The following is a 22,127-nucleotide window of genomic DNA, read 5'->3' as shown; positions in this document are numbered from 1 at the left end:
CATATGCTGCTCGCAGTCAGAGAGAGCCTTTGCCCCAGGCGCTCGCCCCTTCCAGGATGGCTTCCGGAAGACTCGTGAAGCTGCTGGTTTTTGAGCTGCTTGAGCTTGCTGCTTTCTCTGTCCCCACGCTGGTGATAATGGAACAGTTTGCTGATGCCTACCAAAGCACAAGTGGTACACCCGACAAAACTCATTATTGGCTGATTGTTTCCTGTTCCATCGCCTACGTATCTTCAGTGACTCTTTTGATTTGGGTTCCCGTGAAAGTTCTCTTGTACAGGAAACGTCATCTTTACCAAAAAATCAAAGGATGGTAAGTAAAAGAATTCTTTAGCAGGGAACCCCTGGGATGCTTTCAAAGAGATTTTCTCATGTACTCTGGGTAAGGATGTTAGTGTAGCACACAGGTACATAATGTGAGATTAAGGAGAAGTAATAATCACTTTATATAAATGTGTTCCTATTATGGTATCTTCCATATTTTTTATCGGGTCATTTTTTACTGACATGTGTTCCTAAGAGTTAGCATGAATCTCTGATACTCTGAGTAGTAATTGTTGTTGTACTAATTCCTCTGTACACTGAACCGCACAAAGTTATCACAGTTAATTTACAGAAATCATAATTGTAAGGTTCTAATATAGAATTTTTTCTTTTGTGTAAAACTGAAAGTAATGTCTATGTTAAAATGCTTACATTGCATTATTTTGTAGCTCTAAGGCATCCTTTGAGCATTAACCAACTGAGATTTTTAAGCAAATTGGTTCCTTTACTTAGATTTAAAAAAAATAATACTTTGCTATGTTGGTAAATTCTATTACCTTGGTGAGGGGAGGGGTAAGTACTTCAAATAATAACACAGAAATATTTTAAATAAATCAAGGTTTAATATGGATTGAACTCAGTTTAACTAATGACTGTATTGATCCAAGTAAAGGTAATGAGAACATATAATCTCTGATCCTCATATATTTTTCCTTTTAAATCTTCAGATCTGGTTCTTGTCATCTGGGATTTCTTTGTTTTCTTTGATAAGTTAAATTTTTCTTTCATACTGATTTTTTTTTTTTTTTTTGGCTGCATTGGTCTTCGTTGCTGCGCACGGGCTTTCTCTAGTTGCAGCGAGCAGGGGCTACTCTTCGTTGCGGTGCGCGGGCTTCTCATTGCGGTGGCTTCTCTTGTTGCGGAGCACAGACTCTAGGCGCATGGGCTTCAGTAGTTGTGGCACATGGGCTCAGTAGTTGTGGCTCGCAGGCTCTAGAGTACAGGCTCAGTAGTTGTGGCACACGGGCTTAGTTGCTCCGTGGCATGTGGGATCTTCCCAGACCAGGGCTCGAACGTGTGTCCCCTGCATTGGCAGGCGGATTCTTAACCACTGCGCCACCAGGGAAGTCCCCATACTGATCTTTTAAAGTTGAACGACATAGAACTTCCCTGGCGATTCCGTGGTTAGGACTCTGTGCTTCCACTGCAGGGGGCCTGGGTTTGATCCCTGGTCAGGGAACTAAGATTCCACAAGCCACACGGTGTGGCCAAGAAAAATAAAGTTGGACAACATAGAACACATTTGAAAAGCAAGGAGTCGGGAATTTTAACCCAAGCAAAGGCAGAAATGTAAAAGTAATAGACACAGCAGTATAGCGAGAAATCCTGTTGGGAGGGTGTGGCAGGGGAGGCATGAAGCGTGGGGCGCAGGAAGGGCTCCTTAGGTGCTGACACTGGGTGTCACCCCTAATCTCACCAGGGGACTTTCAGTTCCCCGAGGGCAGAGCTCCTGTGAGGTTTCCGAAAATAAATCATGTGGCTAGCATCAGTGGGGTTTAGGTGTTTTCCAACACTTGACCCAAATCCTCAGCATCAACTAAGGGGTGGGTCTGAAGCTGAGCTGGGCCCTCCACCCCTCACACCCGCTAGGTGTGGCTGCGACTGTTGAAGACTCCTGGCCAGGCTGGGGAATGTGTAAATGAGTACAGGAGTAAATCAGTGGCAAGCTGGTCATGCCCAGGAAGGTGCTCTTTGAGGTTTTTTTACATTGGCTCAATCCCTAGGACCTTAGGTCTGAATATCATTCAGGCAGCAAACCTTCCCATGTTGCTTACTATTACTAATATACTATTATTGTTATTGTGATTAAGCTATAATTGCTTCTTTACTGATCACTTATTATGTACTATAAAATTTATGTATGAATTTCATTTCATCCCATACCACCTTGTGAAGTATGTATTTTTTATAAGCTTATCATTATTATTCCCAAGACGAAACTGATGATTAGAGAGGTTAAGAAACTTACCCGGTCAATTGACAAGTGAGTGAAAGGACTATGCTTTGGACCTAGGTCCATCTGATTCTGTAATCGGTACTTCTAACCACTACCCGAAACTGCTGCTTTGAAGGATGAGGTCCCAGTCTCTGGGGGCAATTGAAAGTAAGGAAGAGAGTAGTCTTTCATTTCTACCCCCTAGTGTTTGTGTTTGTGTTTGTTTGCTGTTTTTGTCTGTACATCTGGTCCAGCTACTCCCCTTGTGCTAAGTTGTCTTCGGCTGTCACAACAATTACATCTTCCAGTGATTTCTTTTGGGAAATCCTCTTCCAGTCTTTTGTTTCTATTTGTGGGTGTGGCCGGCCATGAGTGTTCTAAATAGTTTTAGATAGAGGACAGGTTATCTATGATTTAAGTGAAACTGTGAATCTCTTCCCTCATGACCTCTTTTATGAGCCATTATTATCTCTTACTGGCTAGAAAAGAAGAAATTGTTACTGAGTACTAGTCTAGGAGCCTTACACATTCCGTACTGTTAAACTTAAACTTTATGACAACCTAGTAGGTATGCACTAGTATTCTTGTTTTATAGATGAAGAAATGGAAACTTGAACATGTGATTAACTTTGTCTAGTGATAAAGCTTATAACTGGTGGAGCTGGGATTGGTGAGCCCAGACTGATCTTATTGTGTGCTGTTTCTTCTAATTTATGCAACTTCTCCTGTATTTTTTCTGACTTTGAATGCTAAGTGTGTTTCAAGAAAAATGCAATTCTTCTAGTGTCATTAGGATACATTTCCCCTAAAGATGTATATTTGGATGTTATATATGAGTCCCAAAAACGTGTATAGGATATTTTAATATATGTGGTAACATAGCATGCGTGTGTCATATAACCTGATTCCTAGATGAAGATGATGCAAAAATTATTGCTACTATAGAAAGTAGGGATTGAAAGTATGAATTATTTTTGAAGAATACTTAGATAAATAGTTGTTTATGTGAGATTTCATAGATTCTTAGCATTCACAGATACACTGTTGATGGGCCTATTTGAGAACCTCTCTGTATGTCCACGTTGGCGTCATGGGCCCTGTGAGGCTGGTATTCAGGAGAGAGTGAGTCAGCCAGCTAGTGAAGCCCTGACAATATGGCTGAGAGTTGCAGACCTGAGTTCAAATCCCAGCATTGACCCTGATTGGGAGACCGTGTGTGAGTTCTTTAAATTTTTTAAATTTTAGTTTTCTCATGAGCAGAACAGGGACGACCTAGTTTCTTTACTGGGTTGTTTTAAGAAACTGAATAAGATTATGCATGTAAAGTTCCGAGCACAGTGCCTGGCACATAGTAAGGACCCAGTGAATATTAGTGTTGTTACCTCAGACTGAATCATGTTTCCATTGAAAACATGATCTGGGGTAATCCTCAGAATGACTCTGAGAAGTGGTAGAAGTGATGATAAAAGTGATAAAACTGAAGAAAATTCTATGTTATAAGTGATACTCTGCATATCTAGAGACTCTTGTTGGTCTCTTTTATCCTCTGAGAGTAATGAGGGTCAATAAAGTGGTATCATGAATATCTTATAAAGTATTTTGCATATATACATAACATGCTTTTATTTATTTTTTACTTTTTTTAAATTGAAGTATAGTTGATTTATCATATGTGTTAATTTCTGCCACATGGCGAAGTGATTCAGTTATACATATATATACATTTTTTAATATTCTTTTCCATGATGGTTTATCTCAGGATACTGAATATAGTTCCCCGTGCTCTACAGTAGGACCTCATTGTTGATCCATTCTGTAGGTAATAGTTTGCATCTGCTCACCCCAAACTCCCAGTCCATCCCTTACCCTCCCCCATCTCCCCCTCGGCAACCACAAGTCTGTTCTCTACAGTGTGTGTTTTATTTTTCATTTTCTCGCTTGACCTGCATTGTAAAGTTGAGGGAATGGATATAATTGCCATTTTATAAGGCAGGAAACAATGTCAGAGAGCTTAAGACACACACTAAACCAGAAGTAGTCTGAACTTTTATCCGGTGTTCTTTCCTTTATTCTTGTTAAACACTTCCTCATTCTTTTGGAATGATTGTTCCTTTTTAGGGTTGCCTGTCATAATTTATAATAGACTAGGGAGCTGGTTTGAGGAACGAAGAAAAGCTATTTATATCCACACCAAATTTTATATCCCAGTAAATAAGAGGAATCTTAGCCTGGGATATCAGTGAATAGGTGAAAACATTGACAAACTAGCCGGAAACTGAAGCAGATTTCCTCAGAGAGGGTACCTTGGGGCAAAATAATCCTGGAGGACTTTTGGGGATTCCCAGACTGCTGTGAAAGTCAGGGCTATCCCGGACAGTGCTAAGTTAGAAAGACTCCAACATTTTGGAACATTTTACCTTGTTTACATCCTTAACATATGCCCCCAGATTTGCTGTTGATTTGTTTCAGGTGGCAGTGGTAGTAGCAGCAGTAATATTTATAGCTGTCACCATAGTAAAATAAGAGCAAATACTGACTGAACAATTACTATGTACCAAGTAGCGTTGTAAACACATTGCCTGTATTATTTTAGTTAATTCTCTAAGCTTTTTGAAGAAGAACACTTAACAGTGCCCATTTAACAAGTGAGGAAATTGGGGCACAGAGGTTACAAGACCACCCAGCCAGTGAGTAGGGAGCCAAGACCAACCCCAGGGTGTCTGGGGTCTGAGCCCCTGAATGGTCCACAGGGACACACAGGAGTGACAGGCTAACCCGAGGAGGGAGGGCTCGCTCTTCTCAGCACCTCTGAGAAGGTCATCGGCGAGTTACCACGAACTAAACCCTGGTGCTCAACAGTTACCTCTTCCCAGAGCATCCCCTTTCTTTCAGTCTGTCTGTCATCTTCTGAAACACTCAGGACTGATCATTTTCTCCTCCTTGATTACAGGCTTTCTCTGCTTGTCCCACCATCTCCAGTACAGCGGCGTGAGTGGATTCACTTTTGCTTTTCTCGGCTGCATATGCAATGTCGCCAGATTCCATGAGTTCTTTCTCTTTCATCTCTTTCTCTTTCATTCAGGACCTTGCCCTCCGTGGCTGTTTTCCTCTCCCCAGTCAGGCGCTGATTTCCAGGGCCACCTGGAGGTGTACACTTGAGGTTCTGGCATAGTTCCCCAACTTTTCACCTGTTCAGGTCCAGCGTCAGATCCCTTGTTCTGGTTGCTTGTGTTCAAAAGGAGGCATGAAGAGCATTTTATTAACCTGCTGGGGCTCTGGCAGCCTTCACCAGCTGCTGTCCTTGCCTTTGGCCTCTCTGTCCCCCTCATTCCCTCCCAGTCCTTGTTGACAGAGTCATAATCTTCTTGAAAAATGGTGTCTGCATGTCAGTTCCACCTTTAAAACTCTACGCTTCCCCTTGCTTGTAGAATTCAGTGTTGGCATCATTCTGCAGCTGGAAGGCACCTTAGCGTTCATCTAGGGCACTATTTCTCACAAGACAGTCTGCCTCTGATTTTAAAGGGAATTTACGACTTTTTGTGTCTCTAAATATGAGAAGAGCCTTCCTTATTTCCTTGAATTGAAATAAACTCTGCCATCATGTAGCTTCCTTCCAATCTTCCTTGTACGTGTCGCATCCTCTGCCCCCCTTTATATGCCAGTGAATTTGGCCATGGCCGGGAGCTCTACCCATCGCCCCCGGATTTCCCCTTTTTATTGCTTTCCTTTTTTTCTCTTTTATAAGATGCATCAAGTTTTTTTTTTTTTTTTGACTATTTTTTTTGAATTTTTTAAAAATTGGGGTATAGTTCTTTTACAATGTTGTGTTAGTTTCTACTGTACAGCAAAGTGGAGTTCCCTGTGCTATACAGCAGGTTCTTATTAGTTATCTATTTTATACATATTCGTGTATATATGTCAATCCAATTCTCCCAGTTCATCCCACCCCCTCACCCCCTACCCCCCACCCCCCAAGATGTGTCAAGCATTTTAATTCGGACGTTGCATACTTCAACTTGCATAGAAAAATTTGGCCTCATCAATCAATCAATCAATTTTCAGTGATTCAACACTTAACCAATTTCAGAGTACTGTCCTTGTTATGAAATTACACTAGCATGGCTACAAGCAATTAATTAGCCCCATATAATGGTCACTCTCAGTAGCATGAGCACATTTCTTTCTTTTTTTAAAAAATTTTTATGGGAGTCTAGTTGATGTACAGTGTTGTGTTAGTTTCAGGCGTACAGCAAAGTGCATCAGCTCTACGTACACATATGTCCCTCTTTATTGCTTTTCGAGCACTATCGTCGGCTCTCAGAAACTGTCACTTGTACAATGACGACTCCCCACGTTGTGTCTCTAGGGGTGACCTCTTCTCTGAGCTCACTGTGTCGACACTGAAGCTTTTCAAATATTTGAAGATGGCCTCATCGCTGCCATCTCAGCCACATCCCATCCAGTCTGCTACATCTTCTCTTCTCCAGTGGCCACGCTCCATCAGTATTTCTTGTCTTATGATATCTGGACCCTCTACTCTTTGGGATGCCTCCTTGGGATGCTGGTTGGCTTGTTAATGTCTGAGTGGGGTCTCACTGATACCACACACCTTCAATTTATTACAAAGCACAATAACGCGAAACGTGGCAAAACAAGGTCTGCCTGTATATTGGTTTTAGCCAACAGTTCTAAGTTTTAAGGCTTGACAGTAAACCTCTGTGTCTGGACACTCTGTCCTCTGGGCTCATCAGGGTGATGGCTCCACCCTCCTGGCCTTGGGCAGCAGCCCTGCTCTCTGGATCTGAGGAGGGAACCCCTGGGCCTGTGGTGACAGCGGGAGCTTCCCTGGCCTCTGAAGCATCATCAGAGTCATTCTTCCCTTTTCTTGAAGGATAGTACGTATTTGCAGCCATATAGCTCTGTTTTAGCCTGTTTCCTGCCGATCGTACCCAGAAGTCTCACAGCCTTTCTTCATTTTGTCCCATCTCTGTCCCCCTTCAGTGCAAGCTGTCAGGGTTTCTGCTGAGATGGTTCATTGGATTCACAAGCCACACCCTTACTGTTCTCTCCAGAACATGCTTTCTCATTTTTTGCATCTTTTGCAATATGGATAGGGTGAGAATTTTCTGAATCTTCAAGATGGGGCTTCTTTTTGTTTAACAATTCCTTCTTCAATTTATCTCTCTCCTCTTGCGTTTTACTCTAGTCAACAAGGAGAAACCAGGCAGTGCCTTCAACACTTTGCTTAGAAATCCCCTTAGCTAAGTGTCTGAGCTCATTGCTTACAAGTTCGCCTTTCTACTCAACAGAACACATTTCAGCCAAGTTCTCTGTCACTGTATAAAAAGGATCACCGCTCCTCCAGTTTCCAGTAACACAGTCTTCATTTCTGTCAGAGACCTCACCAAAAGGACTTTTAATATTCATATTTTTAGCAACATTCTGTTCATAATAATATATGTATTCTCTAGAATGGTAGAGGCTTTCTGCACAGCTCTCCTCTTTCTGAGCTCTCCCCAGAATCTCCTTTAACTTCCATATTTCCACTAACATTCTCTTCTGGGTAATCTAGCCTTTTTCTATCCTGCATCTTCAGACTCTTCCAGACTATCTATTACCCAATTCCAAAGCCACTTCCACATTTTGGGTATTTGTTACAGCAGTATCTCACTTCCCTATAGCAAAATCTGTGTTAGTTTCCTAAGACTGCCATAACGAAGTACTTCTAACTGGGTGGTTTAAACAACAGAAATTTATTGTGTCACAGTTCTGGAAGCTAGAAGTTCGAGATTAAAGTGTTGGAAGGCTTGGTTCCTTCTGAGGGCTATGAGGGAGAATCCAGTCCAAGCCTCTCTTCTAGCTTCTTTTTTTTTTTTTTCAACATTTAAAAAAAAATTATTTTTGGCTGTGTTGGGTCTTCGCTGCTGTGTGCGAACTTTCTCTAGTTGTGGCGAGAGGGGGCTACTCTTCATTGCAGTGCGCGGGCTTCTCACTGCGGTGGCTTGTCTTGTTGCAGAACATGGGCTCTAGGCACGTGGGCTTCAGTAGTTGCAGCACGCAGGCTCAGTAGTTGTGGCTTGTGGGCTCTCGAGCACAGGCTCAGTAGTTGTGGCACACGGGCTTAGTTGCTCCACAGCATGTGGGATCTTCCTGAACCAGGGATCGAATACGTGTCTCCTGCATTGGCAGGCAGATTCTTATCCACTGTGCCACCAGGGAAGTCTCTCTTCTAGCTTCTGATGGTGTGCTGGCAATCTTCGGCATTCCTTGGCTTATAGATGCATCACCCTGATTTCTGTCTTCATCTTCACATGGTGTCTTCCTGTGTTTCTTCATGTAATCTTCCTTCTGTACATATCTGTCTCCAGATTTCCTTTTACATACGGCCACTGGTCTTATTGGATGGGGGCCTGACCTAATGACCTCATTTTAACTTATTACCTCTGTAAAGACCCTATTTCCAAATAAGGTTATATTCTGAGGTCCTGGGGGTTGGAACTTCAGCATGTCTTTTAGGGAGGACACAATGCAACCCATACCACTCATTAATAAATTAGAAGCATATGTTAGCAGTAAGTCAAGATTTTCAAATACAGGTTATCATTATTTCTGCTTAGATAAAACACAGATTTGGATTAGTATTCACTTATTAACTATTCTGTTCATTCATTTAGCATTTATTGAACTCCTGGTCTGTGCCAGACATTCTCCAGGGTTATGGGGTTCTTGAACTTGGATGAGAAACAAGTTACATCTCTATTTTCGATAACCTCTGATTGAAAGATGGCATCTCTTTCCATTATGAATGTTGGTAACAAACCACAGTAGTATTAGCAGGACCTGTAATTTTATTACATAGATTTTTCTTCATAGCACATTACAATTGTTGCAGATACTTCAGATTACGGTTTATGATCTTCACTACCTTGAAATTATGAGAGACTACAGTTTCCACTAGATCTTGAATGCTCCAAAGAAAATAAGAAGACACTGTATTCTTAGATAAGTGTATATATTACTAAATCAAAATTTTAAAAGAATGTGGATAACTGTATTTCAATATAATTGCTTTGTTTTGTAAGTCTATGTATTTTGTGCATTTAAAAATTCTATTCTGAGAAGGGTCCACAGGATTTAGCAGATTCCCAGAAAGTTTATTGTACAAAAAAGATTTAGAAACATTGTTCTAAATGCTGGAGCTAAAGTAATGAACAATTCAGATAAGGTACGTAGTCCCGTGGAACTTACCTTGGGGATAAGCACACAGGAGCCAGACACGGAAGATCTATGATCTAGATTTAGGTCTACGATCTAGAGATGCCCTGGCAAAAAAGGAAGAGCCAGTGTAAGCCTCGAAGGTGGGGCAAGCTTGGTGTGATCACAGAATAACCAGAGTGCTAGTATGGCAGGATTAAGTGGATGGTGGGGAAGAGGCAGGTCATTCTAAGTGAAGAGAGTAGGAGAAATAAGAGAAACCACATCACGTAGAACACTTAGGCAACAGTGATAGGTTTCAATTTTATTCTAATTACATTAGTCATACATTGAAAATACTTTAAAAATCTCTAAAATATACAAATAAGTGTATTTTGTGGTAAAATACACCTAGCATAAAATTTACCATCTTAACCATTTTTAAGTGCACAGCTCATTGGCATTAAGTACATGCACATTGGTGTGCTACCATCGCCACCATCCATCCACAGAACCCTCTTCATCTGGCAAAACTGAACCTCTGTAGCCATTAAACAGTAACTCCCCATTCCCCACTCCTCCCAGCTTTGGTGATTTTTGAGCAGGGCAGTAACAAGAGGTGTTTTACATTTGAAAAATCAGACGTTTGCTCTATGGAGAACATAGTGCTAGGCAAGAAGAGGGACACTAACAGGAAACTGGTAACGAAACACTGCAGATGAGATATGATAGTGAGCGAACCACGGTGTTAGCAGAGGTTGGTTCAAAATGCATTTTGGCATTAAATCATCAGGCAGCATTTGATGATGATTGGAATGGGTATGGGTTCTTTTTTAGGCGTGTTAAGTCTGAGTTGCCTATTAGACATCTGAGTGGAGGTGCCAAATAGATAGTTGGGTGTCCAAGTCCAGAGCTCAGGATAGAGGCCAGTGTATATATACTATAATCTATTTGTGAGTCGTGGGCAAGTGGGTGGTGTTTAAAGCGATGGGATTGGCTGAGATCATCAAGGGAGATAATATAGATAAATAAGGGGTGCAGGAATATTCCCTGGGGCACTCTTATTTTTTAGAGATCAAGCTGAGAAGAGGGCTCTGTGAATGCCCCAGCTAGCCTCAGAGAGCTGAGTGCTGCAGGAATCTGGATCTGGGCTCAGAGAAGGAGGCAAAGCTACCAATTTAAAATTCCATCTTACCTCTGGTTTTAGCAGGTTGTACTGAGTCTGGCTATGAGAGATGGGCTATCCAACGCCCTATCTTATGTCTATACCTAGAACATCTAGGATGGGACTGGGGTAGAGTGAAATGGTGGGACCAAGAAGAATTCTTAGTCATTTGTAAGACTCCAACAATACTTTTTGAACTTAAACACATACTATCCTATATATGTAATTCGTATAATACGTATTTAACTAAGGAAAGAGGGGGTAAATATTTCACTATAGAAAACCTCTGAGTATGTTTTATCTTCCCATAAATTAGTGATGTTAAATATATATTTTAATTCTCTCTGTCATGATAGACTATTATATATTATATCTCAATAACTATTTGATTGCTTGATCATACAAGGCTTAAAAAGTGGTCCAAAAACAAATTTAAAAACTATGTGATTTTTATGTCTATATGATTTTTTTGGGGGGGTGGTTCAAGTAAAAAAATCCAGGTGTGTTCACTCTAAGTCATCTTTAACTATCTAACAATATATTGTTTCTAAATATATTTTTTGAAAAATCAATTTTACAACATGGGGTATAGTATCACTTGAGAAGGTCATGCTGTGCTTTTTTTCAGTTGGTCACCAGACCCTGAACTCTTGGACAGGATTCTGATGAATGAATTTTGAAAATATTGAATGTCATTTGTCTTGTACTGTGATGCTTTTATCAGTCGATGGTTTGCTAATTATTTGGAAACCTCTCACCCCTTTGTTCTAGAAAAGCATTCTGGCTTTTGTGTGTGTTCCCCTTTGCCATACTCAAACATTTGGGAAATGGAAATAGGGAAGTAGTAGCTTCTTAGAAAAACTATAGATGAATGGAACAGGAACTGCAAAATTGGCAAAATGTAACAGGAACTGTTGATCTTGTACATTATTGCTTTTGCTTATTTTTTCTCCTTTGCTAGGAGACCTGTTATGATGATGTGTGTAGTCCTCACCACGCTTCCCAGCTTCAGCTTTTCTATAGCAGTGACCAAGGTATGGAGTTTTGATTTCTTGTCCTGCAAGATTTTGAGTTTTTAAAATGTCCTCGGTTATTAAAATTTCATAGAGTGGTGTGCCCAAACAAATTTCCTGAAGTTTATTATCTCCAGTCTTATTCTAAGTTGCAATATATATATTTAAGGTACTAAGATCATTGTTACCTCTGTGATTGTGGAGGAAAGTATAGCAGCCAATTAAAAAAATTGCTTCTGTGTTTGTATGTGTGAGAAAGGAATGTTATTTGAAAATAATAAAAAAGCAAGGAATTTGAGAGTAGATCCACATGTGTTTCTTCTAACCTGATGTTTTTCATGAGTGTCCTCGGCTCTAAATGGACTATCCAATCAATATCCAAGGGAACAACCACTCACATGCTAAAGCTTTGATAAGATTCCATTGACAAATAATTTGTACACGATGTTTATTTGAAAATAAATTTGAGTTTATGTTTCAATAAATGCAGCTACAAAGGGACTCTGATGAATGGACATCTGCAGGGCAGGAATACTATAGGCAGAACTTTCGGCCTGTGAGAACGCTATTACCCAGAGAGTTCAAAGCAGAAATGCCCTGCTAATCTTATTAATTTTCAAGGTGCTGTGAAAGATGTAATTTTATTTATTTATTTATTTATAAGATTTTCATTTACATGTTGAGTAGGTAGTCATTTAGTGCTTATTACATTGCCAGGTACTGTGTTAGAAACTGAGGATAGAGCACTTAGAAAATTTGACAGTCTCTGGCCTTCAATAATTTTTTATTGACAGTAGAGAGAAAAATAAACAGGCAGTTAGAATAGGTATGATCAGTTCTGTGAGAGAGGTGAGTACCAGGTAGTGGATGACATCATTAGAAACTACATGACTGTTGGGAGATGTCCTACATGTAGCATTAGGACAATGTATGAACACACAGAATAACCTCAGAAAGCCATACAGATGAACTTTGCATCAAATTGCAACACACAAATATTTTAATCTAGATTTATCATTTTCTCCTTCCTCCCCAAAGACCTTGTAAAGCACTCGGGAGGTTCCCAAGAGCTTGGAAAATTCAGTGTACAACACTTTCAAGGAACACCACTATCACAGATGATGCTCTATCTACAGTTTGATTGCCCTTTTTGGGATTCTTTCCCGTTATGTCTCACCCACTGTTGCATATTTTTCTTTCCTTTTTTCTTATTTTTCACTGAAGTGCAACACACGAACAGAAAAGTTCACACAACATAAATACACAATGTCAGTGGAATACCACAAAGCAAACCCCCATCGAAACACTACTCAGGTCAAAAAATAAAACTTTGTCAACTCCCTAAAAGCCACTTCCAGTGACTACCTTTCCTTCCAACCCAAAGGTAACTTCTATCTTAACTCCTAATACCACAGGTACCACAGGTTAGTTTATCTGTTTTTGAAAGTTTTATAAAGGGAAATCTAATTATCTATTATCTATCTATCTATCTATCTATCTATCTAATTTGTATCTGGCTCCTTTGATTCAAAAGTATGATTCATTCATGTTTTTCTGGTTAGCTGTAGTTCATTCATTTTCATTCCTATGCAGTATTTCATTTTATGAATATATCACACTTTATTCATCAGTTCTACTCTTTTTTTTTAATGGGCAAAATATTTTAATAGACTTTTCACAAAGAAGATCTACAAATAGCAATCAAGCACATAAAAATATGCTGAACATTATTGGTCATCAGAAAAATGTAAGCTAAAACACAATGTGATACTACTACATACCCACAAGAGTGGTTAAAATTTTTTTGTTGTTTTTGTTTTTTGTTTTAATTAATTTTTATTGGAGTATAGTTTCTTTACAATGTTGTGTTCGTTTCTACTGTCCAGCAAAGTGAATCAACTATACATATACGTCATCAGTTCTGCTCTTAATGGCCATTTCAGTTTCCAGTTTTTGCCGCTGTGAATATCCTTGAACATGTCTCTTGGTGCCCATGCGCAAGCATTTCAGTTGGTTAAATGTGTAGGAGTAGAACTGATGGGTCACAAGATGTTCAAGTACTCAATTGTAACTGACAATGTCAGTTCTTCAAAGAGAGTATACTAATTTAGACTTCCACTAGCACAGAATGAGCAGTCTTGGTGTTCCTCATCCTCAGCAGCAGTTGCATTTTAAGTCTTTTTTATTTTAACCGTTCTGGTGAGTATATTCTTGAATTTCATTGTAGTTTTCAATTGCATTTCCCCAATAATTAATGAGATTGAGCATATTCTTCATCTTGCCCATTTTTTCCTAATGTCTTGCTTATCTTTAAAAATTGATTTGGAAGAATTATTTGTATATTCAGATTTCAAGCCCTTTTTTGATTATATGTATTGCAAATACCTTCTCACTCTGTGACTTCGTACTCTTCATGGTATCTTTTGATGGAGAGAAGCTCTTAATTTTAAAAGAGTCCAATGCATCAATTTCTTTTCTTTATGGATAGTTCTTTTGGTTACTTGTTTGAGACCATTTTGTCATACTGTGAATCTGAACCTTGAGGTCCTGAAGATACTCTCCTATATTATATTTTGGAGGCTATATTATTTTGCCATTCTCTTTTAGATTCACAATCCACCTGGAACTAATTTTTGTATATGTTGTGCAGTAGGGAATCAAGCATTTTTTCCCAAATAATATCTAATGAACCGAGTACCATTTATTAAAAAGTCTGCCCTTGCCACATTTATCTGCAGTGCTGCCTTTGTTATAAATCAGATATGTGTATACATGGTCTATTCTGAGTTTTCTGTTCTGTACTGCCTACTTTTCTATTCCTGTGCCAACACCACACTGTCTTAATTCTTGTAGCTTTATAATAGCTCTTTATATCCAGAAAAGTAAACATTCCTATCTTCTTTTTCTTCTAGAATGGCTTGTACTTGGTATTCTCATATTCATCTTAGAATCAGCTTGTCATTTTCCACAGAAAAGTTGGAATTTTGATTGAGGTTGTATCAAATTGTATCATTTTAAAAAATCTTATTTTCTAACTCTTTGTTTTTGGTATGTAGGAATAATTTATCCATTTTGGGGAGATTGTCCCCATTTATAATCATATAGTCTATGAACAATGACAGTTTGATTTTCTTTTCAATACTTACATTTTATTTCTTTCTCTTGCCTTGTTACACTGGCTAGGACCTCTAGTACAGTGTTGAATAGAAGTGGTCATGGTGTAACCTTTGTCTTATTGTTGATCTCAGAGGGAAAACTCTTAACATATCACCATTAACATGATGTTTGCCATAGCCTTTTCTGTAGATACCTTAAACAGATGAAGGAAGTGCTCCAAAGCCGAGCTGGGTTTACCCAGCTCTCTCTTCTTGAAAGACCCAACACTCTAATGTTTGTCCCCCTAGCTCTTTGAGCTAGGACTCTCAGAGGCTCTGCTTAGCAGTTGGATTGGGAGAGATTCCCCATTCCACTATTCCAGGAGCCTACTGTTAACTTTTTACGCATATTTACCAAGCTCTGTCTTTAACTGAAAGCTCTTCCATTGATATGAATCCGTATTACATCTTTAGAAATGGTTCACAACCTTGTGGGGTTGAACACCTAAAAAGCTGAAAGCCAAGCTTCTAGTCTTTTAGTAAATGTATGTATAATTAATTTAGCACTGCTTTCAAACTCCTCAAAGAATTGTGAACAAAGAAAGTACAAAAATTTAATGCTTCTAAATGGTCTTCTGAAAACAGGTTCAAAAGAATATTAATGGTTCCACTGATATCTTACCGAATACGTTACCTGACCTGCCAGTCTCTTTGGTTCTGACCTGCTTGATCGTGGTTGATATTATTGAGAAACTCAGGACATATCCTCTTAGAGGGAGGCAAAAGAGTAAGTATTCTTTTAAATACAAATATTTTTTAAAGTTTCACATATAGTTCACCTTTCTCCCACTCTTGTCTGTTGACATGCTTAATGATATTTTTTAAGAGCTAACATTACAGATAGAAGATTACAAATGAAGATATCCAAATATAATTATAGCTACTTTGATAGCTATACAGTTATTCTTATTTCTTTTTTGATTCTGATAGTACTGACAAATGAATAAAGTTACTAAATATTTAATACTAAATCTTTAATGTTTACTCTAACATGAAAATTACCTAAGTAAATTATTATAGATTTGTATTTTTAGGAACTCTCTCAAAACCTTAAGTTGAGATGAATAAATAGAGAGTTTAGTCTGGATACCTTTGATACAGGGATTAATATGACTGCTGCAGATATGTCCTAGAGATTTCTGTGTTTTTAATCATGGATTGTCAAAAAGCTAAAGATCACACTCAAAACCAAGATATGCCACATTCTTCCAAAGGGAGCAGTTGAAACTAAATATTGGTTGGCCTTTAAAAAAACTATTTTGTTAATTGAATATTTTGTTTGGTCAGTCAAAAATTCCCTCAACATTCATTTAATTTTATGTGATGGTATCTGTGTTTGATTTACAGTATTTGCATGGTATGGTTATTGTATGGCAAAGATTTTGTCTTTGAAATGTGTAGGTTTTGTTAATCATTTCCTGACAGAGTGGATGGGATAAATTGAGTGAGTCATAGGAGAACGCTTTGGGGTAATAGGGCGACTACTACAACCAGGAAGGAAAACGCTAGACTCATTTCTTATGAGCCATCACCCCTCCAGTCACTCTTGCTCCTCAGATTGAAAAGCAAAACTGAGTTGGAGGCCACCAGGAAACCTGAGACTCTGAGCTTCATATTTTGCACTTTGCCCTTGGGTGGCGGATGATAGACTGTTAAGTTTAACATAACACAGGTGACAAGGTAGAGAAGATGGCAGCCAATGAGTCTGTTGAAGAAAAGGTACTCCCAAGGTACATCTGCCCTCCACAGACAAGTGTGTTTGTCTTAAACTGAGGATATTTGGGAATCGCCAAACCCTTTACTACTTCTGTAGACTCCTTAATGACACAAGCCCATTTTGAAATTGGACTGTTTTTAATGAGTCTGTATTTTCCATGTTAATGTGAAGTTGCTAAGTTTTTAGTGAAAGTTCTCTTTTAAAAAATGCACATGTATATTCTTGGGAATCACAAGGAAGAAGTCAGTCTTGGGGAGAAGACTCTAGAACATCTTGTTCAATTGCTGCTTCTTAGTTGAAGTGCCTCTTTCTTGAGCTCTTCTCTGCTCAAACTTAGGAAGGTTAATGTCTGGTTAAATAGCGCCACCATTTACTAAAATCACACTTTAAAACACTAGCATTCATTCAAAATACCTTTGTAAATATTAATTATATGTGTATTTAATTTTTGTGCAAACTTTGAACTCAGTTAGTCTCCTATACTCATTTTAACAGGCATACTAATAAAATCAATTCTGTGAATTTTTAACCGATGGGGTATTCTCATTTATCCTCTGGAACGTAAATTAATACATAAACTCATAAACATAAATTATAATACATAAATCTGAATATAAGCAAGTATGCTATAAATACAGTTTCACTGCATGTGCTACCTCAGAATCAAAGCAGTAGGGTAGGGGTGTGTGACAGCAAAGTTTAGAATGATTTGTCTCCCTTTAGAAAATGTTCAGAAAGAAATACCTTCTCTTCTTTGCTATCCAGATAGTTTGACATGCATCCACACTAGTCAACTTATAGCAGTTTTCACTTTATACTAGATGAAACTAAGGTACTCTACAATGCTTGGATTTATGGACACACTTGCACTACCCTACCTTTTGTTGTTGTTGTTGCATCAATATATTTAAAAAAAATCTTAATGGAAGTACAGTTGATTTACAATGCTGTGTTAATTTCTGCTGTACAGCAAAGGGGTTCAGTTGTACATATATAAACATTCTTTTTTTATATATTCTTTTCCATGATGGTTTATTACAGCATATAGAATAAAGTTCCCTGTGCTGTACAGTAAGACCTTGTTGTTTATCCATTCTCTATATATAATAGTTTGCATCTGCTAACCCCACACTCCCAGTCCATCCTCACCCACACCCCCTCCTAACTATACTATCTTAATTCCAAGCCACCAAAGTTTGATCTTTGTGTAGCTTTTCTTCTTCTAAATTTAAAAATAAAAGTTCTATATTTGACATATGCTTAAAGCAATCTTTCCTGGCCCAAAGAATCCTTTCTGCTAACTTCATACTACCAGCTGAAATACCTAAGTATCAAGTGATTACCAAGCCGTAACGTTTAAGCGGATCATTTTCTGTAGACTGGGGCTCACCTGGGAATATTTTTTGGAACAAGGATCTCTGAGGCATGGCAATCTCACAGATGCACATAGCACCTAATAGTGTCAAATCCCGGTCATGAGAACAAATAATAAGAATACAATATATAGCCTGCATGTCCCCCGCTCTTACTAGTATGTGGGTACAAATGAACACACTTTTACATTTCCATCTGAATTTTGCTAGCTCAATCCCAGCCTGTTAGTGACTGGACCTCCATTTCTCTTCCTCTCCCATATTGTCCTCTCTCCCATTTTTAAATTTTTTTGGCTGCGTTTTGGGTCTTCATTGCTGCGCGTGCACTCTCTCTAGTTGCAGCAAGCGGGGGCTACTCTTAGTTGTGGTGTGTGGGCTTCTCATTGCGGTGGCCTCTCATTGCAGAACACGGGCTCCAGTAGTTGTGGCTCATGGGCTCAGTGGTTGTGGCTCGCGGGCTCTAGAGCGCTGGCTCAGTAGCTGTGGCACACAGGCTTAGTTGCTCCGTGGCATGTGGGATCTTCCCGGACCAGGGCTCGAACCCGTGTCCCCTGCATTAGCAGGCGGATTCTTAACCACTGTGCCACCAGGGAAGCCCCTCTCTCCCATTTTTAAATGAGACCCTAGATGGGTCTCCCGTGGTCTCATTTGTTGGTCTAGACTGTTGAATATCCTCTTGCCCCTGCTTTCCTCTCAGCTGTCTTTCTCATGTTCAAACAACTTGGTGTGCTATTTTCCCACCACCCCTGCTCGACTCTGCTCCAGACACCCTTAGTACTGCTGTTTCTTGCCTCTGGGATATTGCTTGATGTTCTGCTGGTGTTTTGAATTGATTACCTTTCCTCTGCCATTGGAGTACTGACTTCCCTCCCCTGAGTTCTACGTTCCTAGAAAAGTCCCACACAGAGTCATGGAATAGCTATTTTCACTTAGAAACACAACCCTTTTATCCCCAGAATGTATATGGAATCACAGACTGTCTGGGCTTTAATGATTTCAGGTAATGGCCATTCAATCCACTGGAAACCACTGTTTCCTCTCCTACCACTAGATCTTATGGCTGATTCTGGTAGAGCTGGACTCCTTCTTCTTTGGGAGTGGCTTTTTTTCTGAGGAGCCTCATAGTTTCTCCTTACATCAGCCTCACCTTTATTGTCTGAACCCCAAATCACGGTCACCGTTAGATTCTCCTCCCTGCCCCCACCAAGATTCCTTAACTCCCGTATAAACCAGTGACTGCAGACAGACAGTTAAGGGAGTCTGTGGCTAGGAAGTGAGTTTTCAGTCCTCCCCGCAGGACTCATTAGAGTAGCGTGAACCCAGCTTGGGCGCCATATTGCAAAGCGGTATAATAGCTTATGGTGGTTAAAGGACTATAGGGCCCCAGGTGATGGCAAACTTCATTTTATCTAAGGTGCTGGAGGTCAGAAAAGACTAAGGGGAATACCTGGAATTTGTAGGAGTTTGTAGGCAGACATGGTGAAGAAGGCTTTTTCCACAGAAGGAAGGTTGGGTCTCTAGAAACTCAGGTGTCCATGTAATAAATGGGCATGTTTGGGAAGCAAAAATAACTTCGGCTGCATTTCTCACCCTGAGTGGGCAAACCTAGCGCTGGAACGGAAGTTGCCTTCTTAAGACCAGCTACTGTTTGCTTTTCAAATAGTCAATTTGGAAACCTCCAAAGCTGCTCCAAGAGCTACTGTAAAGATCTTCTGGAGCTGGGGAGAGCAGGAGGGGGAGGCTGAACTGGGGTCTCTGGATGGCCCAATTCCTACTCTTCAACCAGAGAAACACAACTTTTGTTTGCTTAGGAGTTAGTGTTTTATGTAAGATTTCACTGGAAAAAATGCTTCTTCTAAATGTCTGCAAATCAACGTAGGACCTCATTTAGAGTTGTTGGCTGTACCTATATCCAGCCAATTCTCAGCATCTCCAGCCATTAGTCCCATGATGACACTGCACAGTCTAGAGAAAAATGTGACCCCCTCCAAGGTCTTGTGACTGTTGCTGCTCTGGGGTATGAGACGATGCAACGCAATCCAGTCCCATCTAATACAGTGCAATTCAGCTTTGCAGACAGAGCTGGATCATCCCGGTGGAGTACACACAGGTTTGAGGCCCAACACGTACAAAAACCAGATAACATTTTTAACATTCCACTTTTTTTTTTTTTTAATAAATTTATTTATTTATTTATTTATTTATTTTTGGCTGTGTTGGGTCTTCGTTTCTGTGCGAGGGCTTTCTCCAGTTGCGGCGAGCGGGGGCCTCTCTTCATCGCGGTGCGCGGGCCTCTCACTGTCGTGGCCTCTCCCGTTGTGGAGCACAAGCTCCAGACGCGCATGCTCAGTAGTTGTGGCTCACGGGCCTAGTCGCTCCGCAGCATGTGGGATCTTCCCAGACCAGGGCTCGAACCCGTGTCCCCTGCATTGGCAGGTAGATTCTCAACCACTGTGCCACCAGGGAAGCCCAACATTCCACTTTTGAATTTTTAAAATGTCCAATGTTTTCTGTTTCTCCAAAATAATACATATTTATTTAAGGATCATCAAACAGACATAAACAAAAAAGAAGAAAATGGAAATCAACCAGAGTTCTACACACTAGAGATCTATAACTGATAGCATCTTGATGGGTGTTCTTTACTTAAGAAAACCTACTTTATAACTTTTTTTTCTCAACAATATGTGGTGGGTATCATTCTTGTTAAAAAATGGTGGATATTATTCTTGTTATTACATCTTCCACTGCATCATTTTTGTTGGCTGAAAAATATTTCCGTGTATTAATGAGCCATGACTTATTAACTTATTGTTGGACAACTAGATTTTCCCCCTAGTTTTGAGCTATTGTAAACACGACTGTTAATGACTTGTTCGGAAGTGAGAAGGGTTGAGAAGAAAAGGACAAGGATGTGGTTAAGATGAGTAAGGTGGTGTGTGTTTGAGTTGGGCAGGGGAGACAAGCCAGGTTAGAGGACACAAGTGTGGATGGTGCAGGGGGTCTATGTTTACAGGGACCCTGAGCTGTGTATGGGAGTCATCAGCCACTGTGCGAGGTAACTAGCCAAGCAGAGGCTGGGGACAGAGTTAACTGCTGCTGGACGGCAGCCGAATAATGTCAGGATGATGACCATAGACAGTGTCCTCAGAAGACCCTGAGTATCCGCACATGCCCAGACTCCTTGGCAACAACGCTTGCCAGAAGAAAGGGACAATTATGGACTGGCTGCTCATGAGGACAAACACAGAGGGGGTCGCAGGGGGTCGTACCAAGGGGGTGGCAAGATGGTTTGGCGACATTAGGGCTCTCTGCATAGTCAGACGTGACTGGCTAGAAGTGAGATCGACAGGCTGTTTGAGTGGAAACCGTCATAGCTCTGCAGAGGAGGCGGTTTCCATCGTCACATCAGTAACAGGTGCAGCGTAAGGTTTTCAACTAAATCTGCTCTCAGTGGCCCTGAAGGAACTCCAGTTCCTTCTGTGTAGCCTCAGAGACTTGAACCAAGTGCTGCGGGGACTCCGGCAGCACAGGTGATTATTTCTTTAGGTGAAATGCCTCCGTGTGCGACTTCGGGCTCAAAGGATATGCAAGATTTTAAGGCTGGCATCTGTAATTTTTTTAAAGTTCTCCAAGCAATTCTGATGCCCACCTTGATTGAGAGCCTTTAATTATACACTAGGAACTGAGACAAAAGCAAGTTAAAAGCCGAGAGATGAAATCCAAATTCCTAAAGGAACCTCCTTTCCAGATTTCCTTGGAATGGAACTCATCACTCTGTAACCAAATAGAATGTAAGAGACGTCACAGAAGGTAAAAGAAAAAAAAAAGGGGAGACACTACTTTTCTCTGAATAAAATGAATGGCATTTTGAGTCCCCCTTTGCTTCTTTTTCAGAAAAAGCTTATCATACAATCTGAACCCAGTATGTGAGCTGGGTTTCCATAATGTGTTTTGCACTGTGGTTAGAGAGTACGTGTGAGGAACGGTGTTCGCGGCCATGCCAAGAAGGGGGAGCATTTCCTTTTAAACCCTCCCTTTGCTATTTAGAAGAAGGAAGTTTCAGGAAAGTATGTCAGCTCTAGGATTTTTTCCCCTTCTCAAGAAACAAGTAGCCATTTACCAGACTGGGAGTGAGAGAAGGGTAGAATTTCTGATTTATACCTTCTAAAGAGGGACCAGCTGTCAGGATTAGGACAGTGTAGACCGGGCCAGAAACTAGACTGCAGTGGGTCCCTGTGTCAAAAGGC

The 22,127-nt window shown here is 40.1% G+C and overlaps 1 protein-coding gene across 2 annotated transcripts in view; it reads left to right on the top strand.

The window, feature by feature from the left end:
* Positions 1-56: 56 nt before the first annotated feature.
* The window catches only part of MRC1 (mannose receptor C-type 1), a 146,936-nt gene continuing 124,865 nt past the window's right edge, over positions 57-22,127 (top strand). Inside the window, exons 1-3 of one of the 2 annotated variants that reach the window (XM_007196408.3) lie at positions 57-313; positions 11,581-11,653; positions 15,373-15,514. In XM_007196408.3, the coding sequence (XP_007196470.1) occupies positions 57-313; positions 11,581-11,653; positions 15,373-15,514 (472 nt within the window). The remainder of the gene's footprint in view (positions 314-11,580; positions 11,654-15,372; positions 15,515-22,127) is intronic. The other variant, XM_007196406.3, reaches the window with a different exon arrangement.

This window comes from Balaenoptera acutorostrata, chromosome 3, assembly GCF_949987535.1.
Source record: "Balaenoptera acutorostrata chromosome 3, mBalAcu1.1, whole genome shotgun sequence".
In the NCBI taxonomy this organism is placed as follows: domain Eukaryota; kingdom Metazoa; phylum Chordata; class Mammalia; order Artiodactyla; family Balaenopteridae; genus Balaenoptera; species Balaenoptera acutorostrata.
The sequence above is the reverse complement of the archived record's forward strand: the minus strand, read 5'-3'. Positions and strand labels throughout refer to the sequence as shown.